Consider the following 15,989-nt stretch of genomic DNA (forward strand, 5'->3'; position numbering starts at 1 on the left):
TCCAAGAAGTTGCTAGATTTGTTGCTAGGCTTTTTTTTTAAAAAAAGTTTCAAAAGGGACGGGGAAGTCGCCAAATCTAGCAACAAAATCCTAAATTGGCAGCACTGGGGCTTCGACGTCCAAAATCGCATGCTCTAAGAACTTATTTTGAATAAGTAGTTTATTTCATGACAACTAGTAAAAGTATGTTCTATAGGCTATAGTATGAATGTGTGTAGTATGAATGTAATCTGGACATACATTCGCCATGATGGCCTTATCACACGACTACCACCGCCATTCACAAATCCTCTCCCGTGGCCTCATGGAATAGTAAAACTTCCCCACGCATCTGATTGACAGATAAATCACGCGCTCCACCAGTGTTGTTGTTAATGTTCTGGTTATTGTACAGTTTGCTTTATATATTTATTCTGGGCAAAGCATTAAAAGTAAACAGTTAAAGTAAGCAGTTAAAGTAAACTTCATAATTCAGCTGAACTGTGCAAATGTAGACACTTTGTGTCTATCTAAGGGTTTTTTTTTTTTTAAGCGCTACTGCTGGGCTATGGACTATGACCCATTTCAGGTGCAGTGCAGCCAAAATTACAATTTAAAATCAATCAGAGATAGAAATGTACCTTTATATTATTAATAAAGCTTCATATTAAGAGAAGGCTACTTTCTACGACTTTAATACCCTGTAGTCGTGGCGAGATAGGTTCCTTAAATCTAAAAAACAAGAATCGAAAAAGAATCGAAAACAGAAGGAGAAATCGATTCTTAGAATCGACTCCAATCGATTCTAGAACCACGAATTGGAATCGGGCTCGATTCCAAAAAATTAGGAGTCGAACAGCCCTACCAAAACGCAATACCAGTTGTAAACAGGGCCTAAAATGTGCAGTGCTGGGGTAACTGATGTAAACGAACAAAACAAAAATTCTCTTGCGCGAGATTTGAATTGCGAATTTCGAATGAATTGAATTAATGGATTTTTTTTATTTATTTATTTATTTTTTTTATGCATGAACCGATCAAATTAAATCAGAAAACTTGGAACGCACACTAATCATATGGACTACTTTTGTGGTAGCCTACTTGACGTTACAATCACCAACAGTTTGGAGAAAAATGGGGGTGAGTAGATAACAAGATTTTTATTATGGGCCATCTGTTCCTTTTATATCGTCCCTACAAAGAATACCGTGCTATTTAGGCCTATTATTTATTTATTTGTTGTAAATATTGTATTTGTAGGCCTATACTCAAATAGTTTTGTTCAGTATTTTTTTCCCCAACACACAAATTATGAAGAACATTAATTACGAGGGGGGCGCAAACGTTTTTCGAGTATTTCGAGTTTAAGGATAATTTCGTTAAAAGACAAAAATGACAAACAAAATACTGCGTAAGAATGAATGAACACTGAAGTGGAGTGAGTTTATTCTTGACCATTAGAGGGCTGTATTGAACCAAAGCTGAGCAAAAGGTCTCAGGCATAGGCCAATTCGATTTTTCGTGTTTGCAGACAGCAGCTCACTCATTTAAAGAAAGACTGCATGATAATGCCCATTTCTTATTCAGTAAAATTATATCTTCTTTGCATTCTACATGAAGCATTCACTATTTTTGTCACCAGGGATGTAGGAACATACAAAAGCAAGGTCCTGTTTTATGTAGTATAAACTGAAGGTCACATTAATATAATATGTGGACGTGCATTTCCTTTCTCTAAGATGCTCTCATGAAAAGTTGGCTTGAAGAGCTTTCATAAAGGAGGATGCGCAGCCAACTTGAAATAAGACATGAATTTATTATGTTGTCAGGAGATGGCAATGCCAACGGATGTGAGTTTAGAGACTAGTGAGAAGTCCTTGGGCAGCAGAATAACACAAAATCCAATTAAAAAGTACTCTAGACCATCTTGTTTGAGGATTTAAACAGAACTAATAAAGACATTGCATACAGTGCAAAACATTGAGTTTAACTTTCCCTAAGAGAGAAACACAAGTGTTATTTGTGCAAATAGGCCAAGAATTGTCAAACACGAAGAGCTGATGAATTTCTAATCTTTATTTGACAGGTTAAATGTGATCGGTCAGCCAAGGTAGGGAGGTGAGAATAGGAGGCGGGCATTTAAGTGCCAGTGTGAATAAGAAGGTGCACTCTGATTGGCCAACACACAGATGTTTTGACACAGGAATCATTGTGACGTCACAGTTCTGTATTATTGCAGTATTGAATAGGCTGACTTGATCGTGACATGGCATAACGTATAGGGTGATGCACTCCTCCCTTTGTCTCTTCCCTTCATTCCATTTTTCCTCTGATGAATTAAAGACACTTAAGCACTTATGGTTATGAAAGCCGATTTGCTTGCTTTCATGGACAGTATACTTTAATGAATAGAGACATGACCCTGTGTGGTGAATACTGACTTGTCGCTGATGTCACACAGTGAACGCACATGGCGACTTAATGGAAACCTCCTGCCATTTGGAGCCCAAACAAAGACAAAAGTAATGCATTTATAGCTTGACTTTCATCCTTTTTTTTTTTTTTTTAAGCTAACGGTCAGGATATGTTAATGTAATAGAGCAGCTGTACTATGCAGCTTTGTGGTTTGTAATAGGGCTTTTTTTGCAGAGCAGTGCTGGTGAGAGAAATATGAGAGGAATGAGAAAGACTAAAGAAGGATAGCATGAGTGGGGTCATTTGAAGCGCTCAGGAAATATAGTAATGTAATCCATGGGTGAACATTTTTGCATAATCTGCTTTCTGAAAGATGAGTTTTGGAGATTCCCTGCTTAATGAACCGTATGGATGAAACTGATAGAGAAATCCACACTTAAAGTCTTAACTGCCAGCTAGTGGACCTCGAATTCATTGGGGTCAAGATATGATGTGCAAATAGGAAGAATGATACCGAGACTCAATTAGCAGAGGAAATCGCTAGCAATATTGCTTCACTGTGTTTTTATGAGCTCTAGGCTTTATATATTGTATAATATACACTACTATTTAAAAGTTTGAGGTCAGTACAATTTATTTTTTTGAAAAATTAATACTTTTATTCAGCTAGAATACATTAAATTATTTAAAAGTGACAGTAAAGACTTTTACGTTGTTACAAAACGTTTTATACGTTTTTATATATATATATGAACTTTCTATTCATCAAAGAATCCTGGGGGGAAAAGTATCCCATTTTCCACAACTGTTTGTTTCTTGACATGTTTCTTGAGCACCAAATTAGTATATTAGAATGATTTTTTAAGGATCATGTGACACTGAAGACTGTAGTCATGATGCTGAAAATTCAGCTTTGCCATCAGGAATAAATGACATTTTTAAAATATATTACATTAGAAAATGTAATTTTAAGTTGTAATAATATTTCACAATATTATGGTTTTGCTGTATTTTGGATCAAATAAATGCAGCCTTGGTGACAATAATAGACTTCTAAAATCTTACAGACTTCAAACTTTGAACGGTAGTGTGTATATATAATCTGATATTTACCTTAATATTTAAAGCAAAAGTTAAATGGAGCTGAGAGTACTGTACTTTTACAAATAGCTGAAAGCATAATCAAATTAGCCAAAATACTTAATAAACAAACAAAAAGCATAGAATTTGTGAATGACAAGCATTCAAATTATGCTGAAATCTGCCAATTTGTAAGCACAGGGTCACTGATTTTTACATCCAGTAAATAATCACCTAAAACCAAGGGATATCCAAAGTCACTTACCAAATGTGTTTTTGAATATGGGAATGGTCATAATCAATGGCTTTATATTTTCATGAGAAGCTATTATGCATTTCTAAGGTGCAAGTAATGTGGTGTGAGAGGACTGATAAGAACGGGATAGATAAATGAGGAGGAGAGGAGAAAGGGAGTGAAATGAAGATACAGGATGCCATTACTAAAGCAATACTGCTCAGAATTTCACCATGACAACTTTTCATGTCAGTTTGGTCTTTCAGTGTCTCAATTTTGAACATTCTTTAAGACTAGTCTATGTATTAGCCATTCTGTCCGACCACGGCAGACCTCAGTAAAGTATTTAGGGGCTAAAGGGACTCACTGAGCTCATCGCTCATCTGTTCAGTGTTGTACTGAAAATTCACAAGGCTTGGGACAACATTTTTATGGGTGGGAATCCTCTCCCACACCACAGAGACCCTCGGTGGGGCCCTTTTTTGGCAAATGTAACTGTTTTCATAGTACCACCAATCCTTTATACACAGTCATTGTCTATTAACAATCTCACTCTGATCTCATCAGGCATCCTCCCTCTTTATGTTGTGTGTTGTAGCAATACAATTCACACAGTAATTATATGAATAATAATACAATACTGCATCAAAGCCCATTTTTCCAAGGACTAGACGCTTGATTTCGCACAGAAATGAGAATGTTGTTGTATTTGCAATACATGGATCATGACAGGCTTCTAGACCATAAGAAATAAATAAGACAGATTTGATTATGAAAATCTGATAGAAATGATGTTAGAACAGGCATTTCAGTTCATCCCTGTCTGGCTAGATTGCATTTACAGGTAACAAACGGGAAGTCATGTGACTCTTGAGGAAGCAGACTGCTCGTTTCAGAGCTTGTGGGCGGTGGATGGCTTTCTATTTGCAGAAAAGAGTGCTGATTGGCTGCTGAGCAAAGTAAACAGGTGTCTCCTTTCTCTCCGATTGGCTTGTGTGGTTTTTCACCTAAAAGGAGGGGAAGGTGGACTGGACGAGAGGGCTGAACGAGAATCCTGGACAAAATCCCCACTCTGTGTGATATTCCAAAAAAAGGTTCATATAAACTTAACGTTAGTCCAGAGTGACATTTGCCCTCCCCTTCGGCAGACCCCCCCTCCTCCCTTCGCCCTCCTGTCCAACTGATGGTGGGTAGCGTCCATTGGTGTGGCGGGGGCTGGTGGTTAGTCAGCCAGGTGTGTTGGTGATAGTTTTCGCTGTGTAGTTTTGGAACAGAGGTTGAAGGAACATTCCGATTGTGCCAAAGACACACACAAACACAAAGATCCAGAGGAATAGACGATCGATCACCATGGCGACGTACTTCCAGTCCTCACTCACCTGTAAGATAAAAAGAACAGCAGATGAAAAAGAATGGAATGATGGATGGTTTGAGGGGGCAGTACTAAAATTATTATAACTAAAATTGAAATAAAAATAAATTAAAGCTAAAAATACAAAACTAATAAACATAATAAATTAAAGTTAATTGAAAATATTAATAAATACTACAATATAATATCAAATGAACACTTATGTTTAGTGGTATTGTGTATAGGGTTACATGTGTTGAAGTAAAACTGAGGACAGCGAGAAGAGAACAAGGGTGAAATAATTCCCCCCAAATTTTACTGCATACTGTAATTTTTTTTATCTGTCATAATTCTAAACCTGTATACCATAATTTTTTTTCCATGCTCACCTTTTCTTTGTTTTCTAAAAAGGACAAAAAATGCACCACAAAAGCCATTTTTTTTGTAGTTCACATTACTCGAATTGAGTAAGCTTTTACAATTCCAATTAAATACATGCAAACAGGAAGTAGAATTGAAATTCGAATTTGAATGTACAGATGTATTGCAATGGGAAACAATGCTTTTAACCTAAATAGTAATGTTTAACAAGAACTGAATGTATGAAAGAACTGATGAATGAAAACTGAATGTTGGCTTGAGAGTCTTAAAGTTTGAAGATTTTATATTCCTTCATATAAATTTATGGACCATTTCCCAGAATTCTTTCGCCGGTTAAAGGTGCAGTATGTAAGAATTCTGTCCGCTAGAGGTCGCTAGAGGCCTGTTCAAAACAAAGGCGTAGTTTGATGACGCCAAGTTTGAGAGCGGAATCTTGGGACATGTGGTCTTCAACTCAACGGACGGTGCAAAAGAATAGGGATAGGACTCAGGAAGAAATCATGTTCATGGATGCGATTATTAACGTTACTGTAGTATGAAGCAGAGCAGGACCGAGTGTTGTGGGAGCTGAACGAGGCCGCTGGAGCGATTGCGCAACACACATTTAAGATACATTGATACATTTGAGAGTGTTGAAAATTATGTTATGACATTACTCTGTGCATTTCGCTCGGGTGGCTGCTGTGAGACACTTGTTTGAGACACACTGCAGTAAGCTAGATCGATTTTAGAATATCATATTAAATGCTGGATGGCTTGTGTTGATAAATGGCATGCAATTCATTTTAAAACATATTGTACGATGGAGAAAATTCTGTATTACTGTTATTAAAAATTAAGCTGCATCTGATTATGCTATGTTAGCTACTTCACAAAATAGTGTTTTTCTCTGAGGCATGGTAAAGCGTGGTACTCGCAAAAAAATCAAGAAAATTAGATTTAAACAATAAGACTAAACGTGTTAAACTATAACAACAACAATTAGTTTTATAAATATATCAAAACAGTTGTTCCCTTGTCTATTAAAACATGTAAACATTAAAGCGTCTTTGGTGTTTCCATGGTTTCTACAAAATAAAACCGGAAACCGAGGCAGACCGAGGGTTAACGCGGGTATGACGCAATTGACAGGCAACTCCTCACACGTCCCCGAGCCTTGGTTAAAATTGCAATTTTCTCACGATTTACAAATAGTTGGAAACATTTGGGATATTTTAAGTACTCAAGTGAACAAAATATATAGCACTGGCCTAGTGGTTTTTGGATATTTTACTGCAAAAATCGTACATATTGCACCTTTAAGTTTCTTTGCGTAATTTAAATCGTATACTTCCCTGCTATATAGTAGGCGAAAAACAGTATGTGACAAAAGAAGTATGTCCAAATTCACAGTATTCATAAAAGAGTAGGCAAAAAGTATACAGATACGATGGACACTTCACTATCCCGTGAGGCCACGGGAGAGGATTTGTGAATGGCAGTGAAGCGACCCAACTGATGCAGTTACAGGTCACATGATAATGACAACATGGCGAATGTAGTACATCTGGATTACATTCATACTACACATACTCATACCACATCGAACATACTTTTTAGCTGCTGTGAAGCAATTACTTATTTAAAATAAGTACCTAAGAGATTATGCGATATCAGACGCAGCCTATGACCATACGTCATGGTGTTAAACATGGGCCGTAGGTGCCATATTTGATTTGAGAGCTGCAGTAGAGAATAATGAATAACAATGAATTAATCAGCGAAGACAAGTGTTCTTTTTTGGAGCTTTGAACTCATTACATTGCAAGCAGCTTCAAAATTCCCCTTTTGAGTTCCATGGAAAAGAGCAGCAAATGGATTTAGAAAGACTGGAGAGTGAGGGAATAATGACAGAATTGAAATTCTTAGGTGAACTATCCCTTTAAAAAGGCGAAATGTCAAAAAGCTTAAAAGATGTCAGATGTAAAAGGGAGACAGGACATAGATGAGTCAGATATAATATGTGGGGGTGGGGTAAAAAAGAGGTAAACATAAGATGGGAAATTGGATGCGAATGTGTGGGAGTGAGTGAGAAACAGAGAGAGAAGGGGAGAGAGAAGAGGGTGAAGGAAAAGGTTAATGTGAACAGAGACTTCATTCCGCCACACTGCTCTGATGAGGTGAGACACAGGGGACTTGAACCGTAACCACGGCAAAGGCTGCAAGGGAGTTGGCATGGAGACGCCTTGTTACCATGGGAATGAAACTGTGTTCAGGTCGAGATGATTGACAGAATTACTGAGTGCTGTTAATTTTACCTCATGTTGACTGTATTCCTGCTCTTAAAGAGAAACCAACTGCTCAAGCCCACTTAAAAATATTGCTGAGTTATAAAAAATATATTGCTAAACATATTAACTAAACAATATCATCAAAATAATGTGAAAAGATAAAAATATTCCACTTATTCAGCAGTTTTCAAACTATGAAAGTGGCCCATTTAAAAGATAAAATAATAATATAATTATGTATTGTATGAACCATAAAATAGAATTAATGTAATTGTAATTTTAAATATTTTCAAAATAAAATAATTAATAAATTACCCAAATAAAAAAATTAAGAATTGTTAATTTATTTATAATTAATTCATAAAAACACATTACATTTTGACATTATATTATTTATTTATTTATGTTTTTATTGCAATTTTAATATTATCTTTATGTTTGTATTTGCTTCCAGTCTTTATTTTTATATATATATATATATATATATATATATATATATAATATTACTTACACACACACACACACACACACACTACATTATATCTCATACATTACAGGTGAAACATTTTAATATTATATATTTTAATATATCTTCTGCATGAGTATCTGATCACCTAGACTTTCTACAAATAGATCAGTTGGCTTCTAAAATGCACATCTTTAGCAAAAAAAAAAAAAATAATCACCTCTAGTATCATCCAGCACAACTGCTACTCTCATACGTGAGTAATGCTGAGACTCAGACGGTGTTTGACAGAATGGGACTGTAAGCCATTTAAATGCCAACAGTGAGTGTAGTGGTGATGTGTAGCTGTGCTTTGGCTAAAGACCACATCTCTTTTTTAATGCTTTAGGACTTGCCTGTCAAAGCCTCCACATCAGAGATTATTAAACCACAAGTGTGGAGCTGCATATTGATCTGAGTGTGTCTGTGGGAACGTGTGTAAGCTTTCACTGAGCTCATAATGAATGTCAAGTTTTTAAGCAGGGCCGCATAATCTATTGCTCACTCTTAACAGTTCTTTGTGTAATGTCCAACTTTCTTTTAGTTGTAATTGCAGCAAAATAATTTCTACACTGACACCCAAATTACTGCAAAGTGATACAGCCCCAGTTGTTGAGTAAGCTCAAAAGAAATGGGATCACTTGTGTTACAGAAAGGTTGTAGGTAATATAGAGTATGTTGTCTGCATGACTCTGACAAATAGGTCTGGTCTCACAGACAAGGCTTAGATTAAGATTTGGCCTTATTTTAATTAGGACATTTAAGTAGCATTTATAAACGTGCCTTTGAAAAAAAAAAAAAAAAAACATTACTGGTGTGCATCTTAAGACAAAACAATGGACTGACATATTTTAAGATATGTCAGTAAGTTGCTTTCAGTTAAACCAGCTCAAACATGCATTTCAGTCAGGGACTAGGCTTAAAGCCTTATCTGTGAAACATAAGAACTGACCAAGCCTTTAAAAGCTATACGATTGATTTAATTTAAGCTTTTATTCACATATGAATTTTGATCAACTTGCATACATTGAGCACAAATATGGTCAACGGAAGCTCAACTGTACTTGCTTGACATGTGAGAACAAACCTCACAAGTTTTTGTTTGCGTGCACTTTCTATGTGTAACCCCTCCTGTTCGAACTGCCTGCTCTAAGCGGGACTCGAACCCTGGTCCGCCAGCATGGGAGGCGGGCGCTCTAACAAGGAGTCTAACGACTGCGGTCTCTAGCGTCAGTCACTAGAGCGCCTCTTGAGATCAGGGGAGTGAGGTTTACGTGCACAGCTCTTACCGACCTACATCTGTTACATATGGAGGGACAGAAATCTCTCAGGTTTCATTAAATATACCTTCAATTGTATTGAAGATATTCAAAGATAAAGATGAACGATAGTCTTATGGGTCTGAAATGACGTGGGTTGTAGTAATTGATGACAGAATGTACAGTATGCCATTAAATGTAATGCTATAATCAACAATTATTACAATTATCACAGCAGCCATGATTGTATGATAATTTATTCAATTCATTGTGCAGGGCTAATGCATTTTAGCTTCTTAGCAACAAAGTTATTTGGTTTGAACAAGAGGAAATGTCTTCATCTCATATTTCTAGTCTCAGTCAGCATATTTCTGTCAGTGCTTCTACTATCATTTCACGAGTTCACACTTACAAATATATCAGCTAGAGTAAAAGAAGTATGCTTATTTGATGTGCTGTTCGAGGAGAGGGCTCTGAGCTCTGTATTTTGGCCAGAACCCAGAGTACTCTCCCTATATCCCTGGCTGTGATGGGAACCTGCCAAGAGTGAGCGGTCGGGTGGTGGAGGGACACTGAAAACTGTTGAGGAACATAGTTGAGTCAGCTATGTATATATAGGCCTGACTGGATGGATCATTTGAACGTGTTCCTCTGGAACTTTAATTAAACATCATTTAAGGTACAACAATGAACAGGAAGCATTATTTAAACCATGACTACTATGAATGATAGCATGCTAATGTAAAAAACACTCATCTGCACATTCAGATATGTGATTATGAAAGAGAATGACTCACACTACGGTCGTCGTCCTCGCTCTTCATGTGGTTTGCGATGAAGCGGACTCCATCTACAGCCTCATCGAACCCTGGGCAGGTCTGGGCCAGCAGAGCCTGTGTGAGGACTGTAGGGGGCTGCTGCTTCCCCCGAGGTAGAGCAGAGCTCTGCACTGGATTTGAACCTCCTTCCCTGGCCTCTCTCCCCCCTTCCCTTATCCCGTTTAGTCCATCTGTCGACCCCCCTGCGCCACCCCCTCCACCCAACTCTGCCCCAAACTGTTTCACTGAGGCTCGGTTCACATAGCATGTGCACGCCTCATTGTTCTCATTGTTCCCTGATGAAGAGCCGCCCAGGCCCAGCCCCGCCATAAGCCCGGCAGCCAGACCCCCTCGCCCACCTTCCTGCTGTTCATTGGCACGACGACGTTGGCGCAGACGCTGTCGCTCACTGCTGTTGCGCGGCTGCTGCATGAAGAGCAGGGTGGGCAACTTGTTGAGGAACACCAACTTTACCCACGGAGGCATAGTGTGTGTGGTGGGTGACCGGTGATGCACGTTCAGGACGCACACACTCGTAACAATGGAGAACGTGACCAGCACCATGGTGAACATCAGATACTTCCCAACCAGAGGGACATCGAGAGACGTGGGTGGCACAATTTTGGAGATCAGCAGCAGGAACACAGTGAGGGCCAGTAGCACTGAGATACAGAGCGTCATCTTCTCCCCGCAGTCTGATGGCAGGTAGAACACTAAGATGGCCAGCGAGGTGATGAGGACGCAAGGAATGATGAGGTTGATGGTGTAGAAGAGAGGTTTGCGGCGGATGATGAAGTCATAGGTGATGTCTACGTAGGTTGGGTCCAAGGGGTTCTCGTTTCGACGGCCGGGCAGAGCGATGATGTCCCACTCGCCGCTGGGCGTGAAATCGTCCATGCTAGCCACATCCGCACGCAGAACCAGGTCTACTTCTGTGCGGTCATAGGTCCATGAGCGGAAGCTCAGAGTGCAGTTCTGCTGGTCGAATGGGAAGTGCTTCACCTCAATTTTACAGGCACTCTTATAGATCGCTGGTGGCAACCAGAAGACACTTCCATCATAGGAGACGACGGCATTGGAGTAGAAAGACACCTCATACATGCCATCAGCACTGATGAGGAAGGAGACAGAAGTGAGGTTATGAGGTGGTTTATACTTCAAAGGAAGCTCTATCAACAGCATATGTGGCATAATGTTGATCATGTAAAATAAAATAGCCTTGTCACTTTTTTTTAAAGGATTACTGGATCATTAGACTGAAAACTTTCCCGGAGTTTAGTAGCTTAAAACGATCTGGTCGCAAACAGAGAAGCGAAACCGGCTTATTAAAGGGTTAGAATAGAAATTTCTAGAATAGAAAATGATGTAAATTACACTAATGACGTGATTCAGTAATTTATTTGCGGTAAATTATTTTAACGTGTTACAGATTTTTGAATTAATCGCATATGTTAACATGTTACACATATTGTGTGAATGTTTTCAGGTTTAGTTCATCAAGACAACAAACATTTAAACATGCAGATTTTGCAGATGGCACATTGTATTCAAGGGACACACTCATGACCTTGAAAGTTTGGATATTTTAACTTTTAATCAACTTTACCATAACTAGGTGATTATTTTAGCTAATAAGTCACATGACAATGCATTGCGCACCCCTTTGTATAATTATTAAGTCTTGTGGCTATACTTTTAATATAGTGTATTTTCATATTTACTGCCTGAACCTGTTACTTCAAAAGTAAATCTTAAAGTTCTTAAATCTGCCAAGAATGTTTTTTAAACCTTAGCATCTGGGGCCTGCTTGTGGGTGTGTTTCTGCACAAGGTTTATCAATGATACATCCAGATAAACACAGGAGGGATGCTAGTGTTAATTAGGTTGAATTTAAAATGTCTTCCACTACGTGACATGACAGTGAGAGAAGAAGAACATGCTTTATTTACAGTGAGGTCATGTAACGTGACACAGGATCACTGCTAATGAGACGAAGACTGATAAGCAGGGATGTTATCTACCCTCCACTGACAGATGAAAAGAATGGGTGATGAAAAGAAAGAATAAGATAAAGGCAGTGATAATCTGACTAGATAAGTCAATACGCAAGAGCCAATGGGACAATCTTTGAGACTTACTTGTTGTAAAGAACAACATCAGGTAACCAAATATGTTTGGAAGGAAGACGGACCTTCTTCATGCCGTCAAACTCATCTGGGTTCCATGTTAGCCGGTAGTCCTGCCACTCCTGAGGACAGAGTGAAAATAAATAACCACGATAGATTTAAGGAGGTCTGTGATACCTGGAAAAAGGCAATCTGTTAGCATTCCCATTCATTTCAATGGCAGAATAAACAGCTAGATGTGTTTTGCAGCCAGATAATGTAGTTACAACAACTACTAGCACAATAACGGCAAAACCTTAATCCCTTGGATACAAGTGAAAGGCACTATAAATCTATGGCCTTCTTCCACACATATTTCTCCTCATGTCATGAAAACGTCACTTTTCGTTGACCTGTGAACAGGCGGTGTAACCAACCCTCACATGCTGTTAAGATCATGTTCATCTGTCACACACACCACTGCTCTGTCAATTAGCAGTATATTTAGCGTATGTATTAATGATCTGTCACATTTCATTACTAATAGAAATGTCTTAATAAACTAGATTAGAAAATTAGAAATAATTACTTGAGGCCATAAATGCTGACAGATTAAATAGACTGCAAATGAAAGCTGTCAAAAGGCGTAGCCTAACTAATGTAGTAATCTCAATGCACACAAAAAGAGTGATAAATGTCTAATGATGGTAATTTAACACACTTCCTGATGGGTTTTGACCAGATAGTGACCACTAATGTAATTTTATTACATTCTTTACTCTGACACACCAATTGCATACACACACTCTGGCTAGAAAAGACACACACAGTTGCAAAGTTTATGGGTAACCTGTACTGACAGCGGCAATAACTCCTGCCAACTGACATCTATGGTCATAGTGACCATGAGCAGATGATTCAGAGAGGGAGTGACAGAAAGATGGAAAACAAAATAGAAACAAGAGAGATACGTGTAAGAGAGTACTGTATCTGTACAAACAATTTTGATGAGTAGTTCTGTATGTACTACAGTGACAAAAATGCTAGTAAATTTCACAAATAATTACAAAGAAATGCAAGTAACATATTGAATTAAATGTTAAATTAAAATGTAAATTTCTTGTAAAATGTACTCCAATAATCTTTGTGCCATGTTGTGTATGGTCCAATCCAAAACGCTTGATGCAGGTACTATAATATAGTATAAAGTCTTTAATCCACACAGAGAATCACATAAGAGAAAACCAGGAGAAGTAGCAGCATAATCCACACACTTACTAAAGACAATAAAGTCTTTAGTAAGAAGCCCAAGGCAGAGACGGTGGCTAGTGGAACTGAGGTGGAGTCAAGGGCCTGGCAGAATGGGGCAATGCTGAAAGGAATGAAGACCAAGGTAGAGCTGGAGGGAAGGAGGAGTCCGGTGGAGCCGAAGGGGTAGAGGGTTGAGGTACAGCCAAAGGTCCGGAAGTCTACGCCAAAACCAGAGAGACCAAGATGGAGCCTGAGGGACAAGAGAGCCCAGTGGAGCCTGAGTGATGGTGGACCATGGCAGAGCTGAGGGAACGCAGACCCAAGAAGCCAAAGGGCTGACGGTCTGAGGTGGAGACATGGGCCTGGAGGCCAGAGGAGCAGCCAGGGGATCCGGAGCCAGAGAGCTAGAGGGAGTGCATTGGGCAAAGCTGAGGGTCTGTGAGACACCAATGGAGCAAGCGAGTCCAGATGGATGAACGGAGCCAGTGGAGAGGACAGGAACAAAGGGATGGGGAGATCACAGGGTGGGACCAGGTCATCAACAAAGTTATCAGGAGCAGACTGGGGGATACTGAGTTCAGGGGTGGGGATGAGGGTGGGAGCTGCCTCTGTCTTAGAGTCAATAAGCCAGTGCCCCTCCACTGGCTCAGGGGTGGATTGTCCCAACACCTCTGACTCTGGGGTAGACCTGACGGTGGGCTCCGGCCTTGGGACAGATATGGCTTCCATCCGGCTCTGTCTCTGTGGCTGGCTCAAGCTTGTGGTCCATGGCAGGTGCTGGCTCGGGCTTTGGTTCCGTGGCAGGCTCTGGCTTTGTCGCTGGGTCCTTGCCAGAAGATTTTTCTTTAGCTCCGGGACTCTCCAGACTGAGAAGATAAGGCAGGGATATGGCTGCTGGCGATGGTACGCGCTCTGGGAAGTTGGAGTTGATGGCGTCTTCTTTGACAACTCCCACTGTGAAGGAATATCCACACACCCACAAGACAGTTGATGAAGTCAATGGAAGGAAGATGGTCCTCCTCCACAAGCAGCATCTGGACAAAGATGTCATCCATCCCGCTCCAAAAGATGTACTTGAGAGCTTCATCAACCGAGCACGTCTCATGGTACAGATCTAAGATCTACTCCGCATACTCCTCCAAAGTATGGCCATTCTGCGAAGGGCAATCCGTAGTATTACTCATAGTTGAGGGTCAGTTATTCTGTCACATTGTGTATGGTCCAATCCAAAACGCTTGACGCAGGTACTATAATATTAAGTCTTTAATCCACATAGAGAATCACATAGGAGAAAACCAGGAGAAGTGGCAGCATAATCCACACTCTTACTAAAGACAATAACCAACAGGGAACAACTGAAACACAGGGCTATATATACAGGGGACAAACAAAGGCAAACTAGACAAGTGAAATTCATTAATAACTAAGACAACTAACAAGGGAATTAACAAGACTAAATTGAAAGTAAACACAAGAAACACAGGCACATGAATGAAAACACAGGAACATAACCCTGACACTTTGTTTTATTTGCAACTTTAAAAAATTTTTTTTTTTTACAGTGTAGTAGCTTTTGAACCACTGATAATGTAAATTGTCATACAGAGCAAATGTACATATTAACACACACATTTGTTTAATTATAGTGGGGAATGTTTAATTATTGGTGCCTGTTGATATTAGATATTTAATTGTGAATGCTCACTTAATATTAATTTTAAAAATTCATAATTTAATAAGTTATTAAATATAATCTTTAATAGAATCCAATGGAACAGCTACATCATGACAGAAAAACAAATGTGTGGGCGTAAAAACACTTTACATCTGAAAAATAAAATAGAACGTAAATAATGTAAGTATAGACTGACCTGTGTAAGCCAGACATTGGTGGTCATGATCTGTTCTCTCTCATGCTGTGTAGAAAAAAAACAGACAGAGGAAGGTAAAAATCGACACAAATTGCATAATATAAACAATTTAAATTATATAAATAAAGTGGTCTTTTAACCGCTCATTCAAAGTGTCCCATTATGCTTTTTCAGATATTACCTTTCATGTAGTGTGTAATATAGCTGTTTGTGAATGCAAAAGGTCTGCAAAGTTTTAAAGATCAAAGTGCACAATAAATAAATGGAGTTACTGACTAAGAAAGAACCGATTCTGAACTTTCTGAAATGAGTCATCAGTAATTCCAACCTTACTTCCAACACCAACCTAGGTAGATTTGTAGCAAATTTGCATAATGTCAGCCTATGGTTTTCACTGGCTGCCCACAAACAATGTCTATTTTGAACTGCCCTCAAACACTGTAGTTGTAGTAGCATAATAGGAGCATTT

At 38.9% G+C, this 15,989-nt stretch overlaps 1 protein-coding gene across 1 annotated transcript in view; it reads right to left on the bottom strand.

Annotated features, from left to right (window-relative positions):
- Nucleotides 1-1,775: 1,775 nt before the first annotated feature.
- chrnb2 (cholinergic receptor, nicotinic, beta 2) overlaps nt 1,776-15,989 on the bottom strand; it is a 32,812-nt gene continuing 18,598 nt past the window's right edge. The window contains exons 3-6 of the mRNA XM_051866767.1: nt 15,521-15,565; nt 12,432-12,541; nt 10,273-11,404; nt 1,776-5,088 (exon numbers count right to left, since the gene is read on the bottom strand). Coding sequence (XP_051722727.1) covers nt 4,936-5,088; nt 10,273-11,404; nt 12,432-12,541; nt 15,521-15,565 — 1,440 coding nt within the window. The 3' untranslated portion in view covers nt 1,776-4,935. The remainder of the gene's footprint in view (nt 5,089-10,272; nt 11,405-12,431; nt 12,542-15,520; nt 15,566-15,989) is intronic.

Source organism: Ctenopharyngodon idella, chromosome 16, assembly GCF_019924925.1.
Source record: "Ctenopharyngodon idella isolate HZGC_01 chromosome 16, HZGC01, whole genome shotgun sequence".
Taxonomy (NCBI): Eukaryota; Metazoa; Chordata; class Actinopteri; order Cypriniformes; family Xenocyprididae; genus Ctenopharyngodon; species Ctenopharyngodon idella.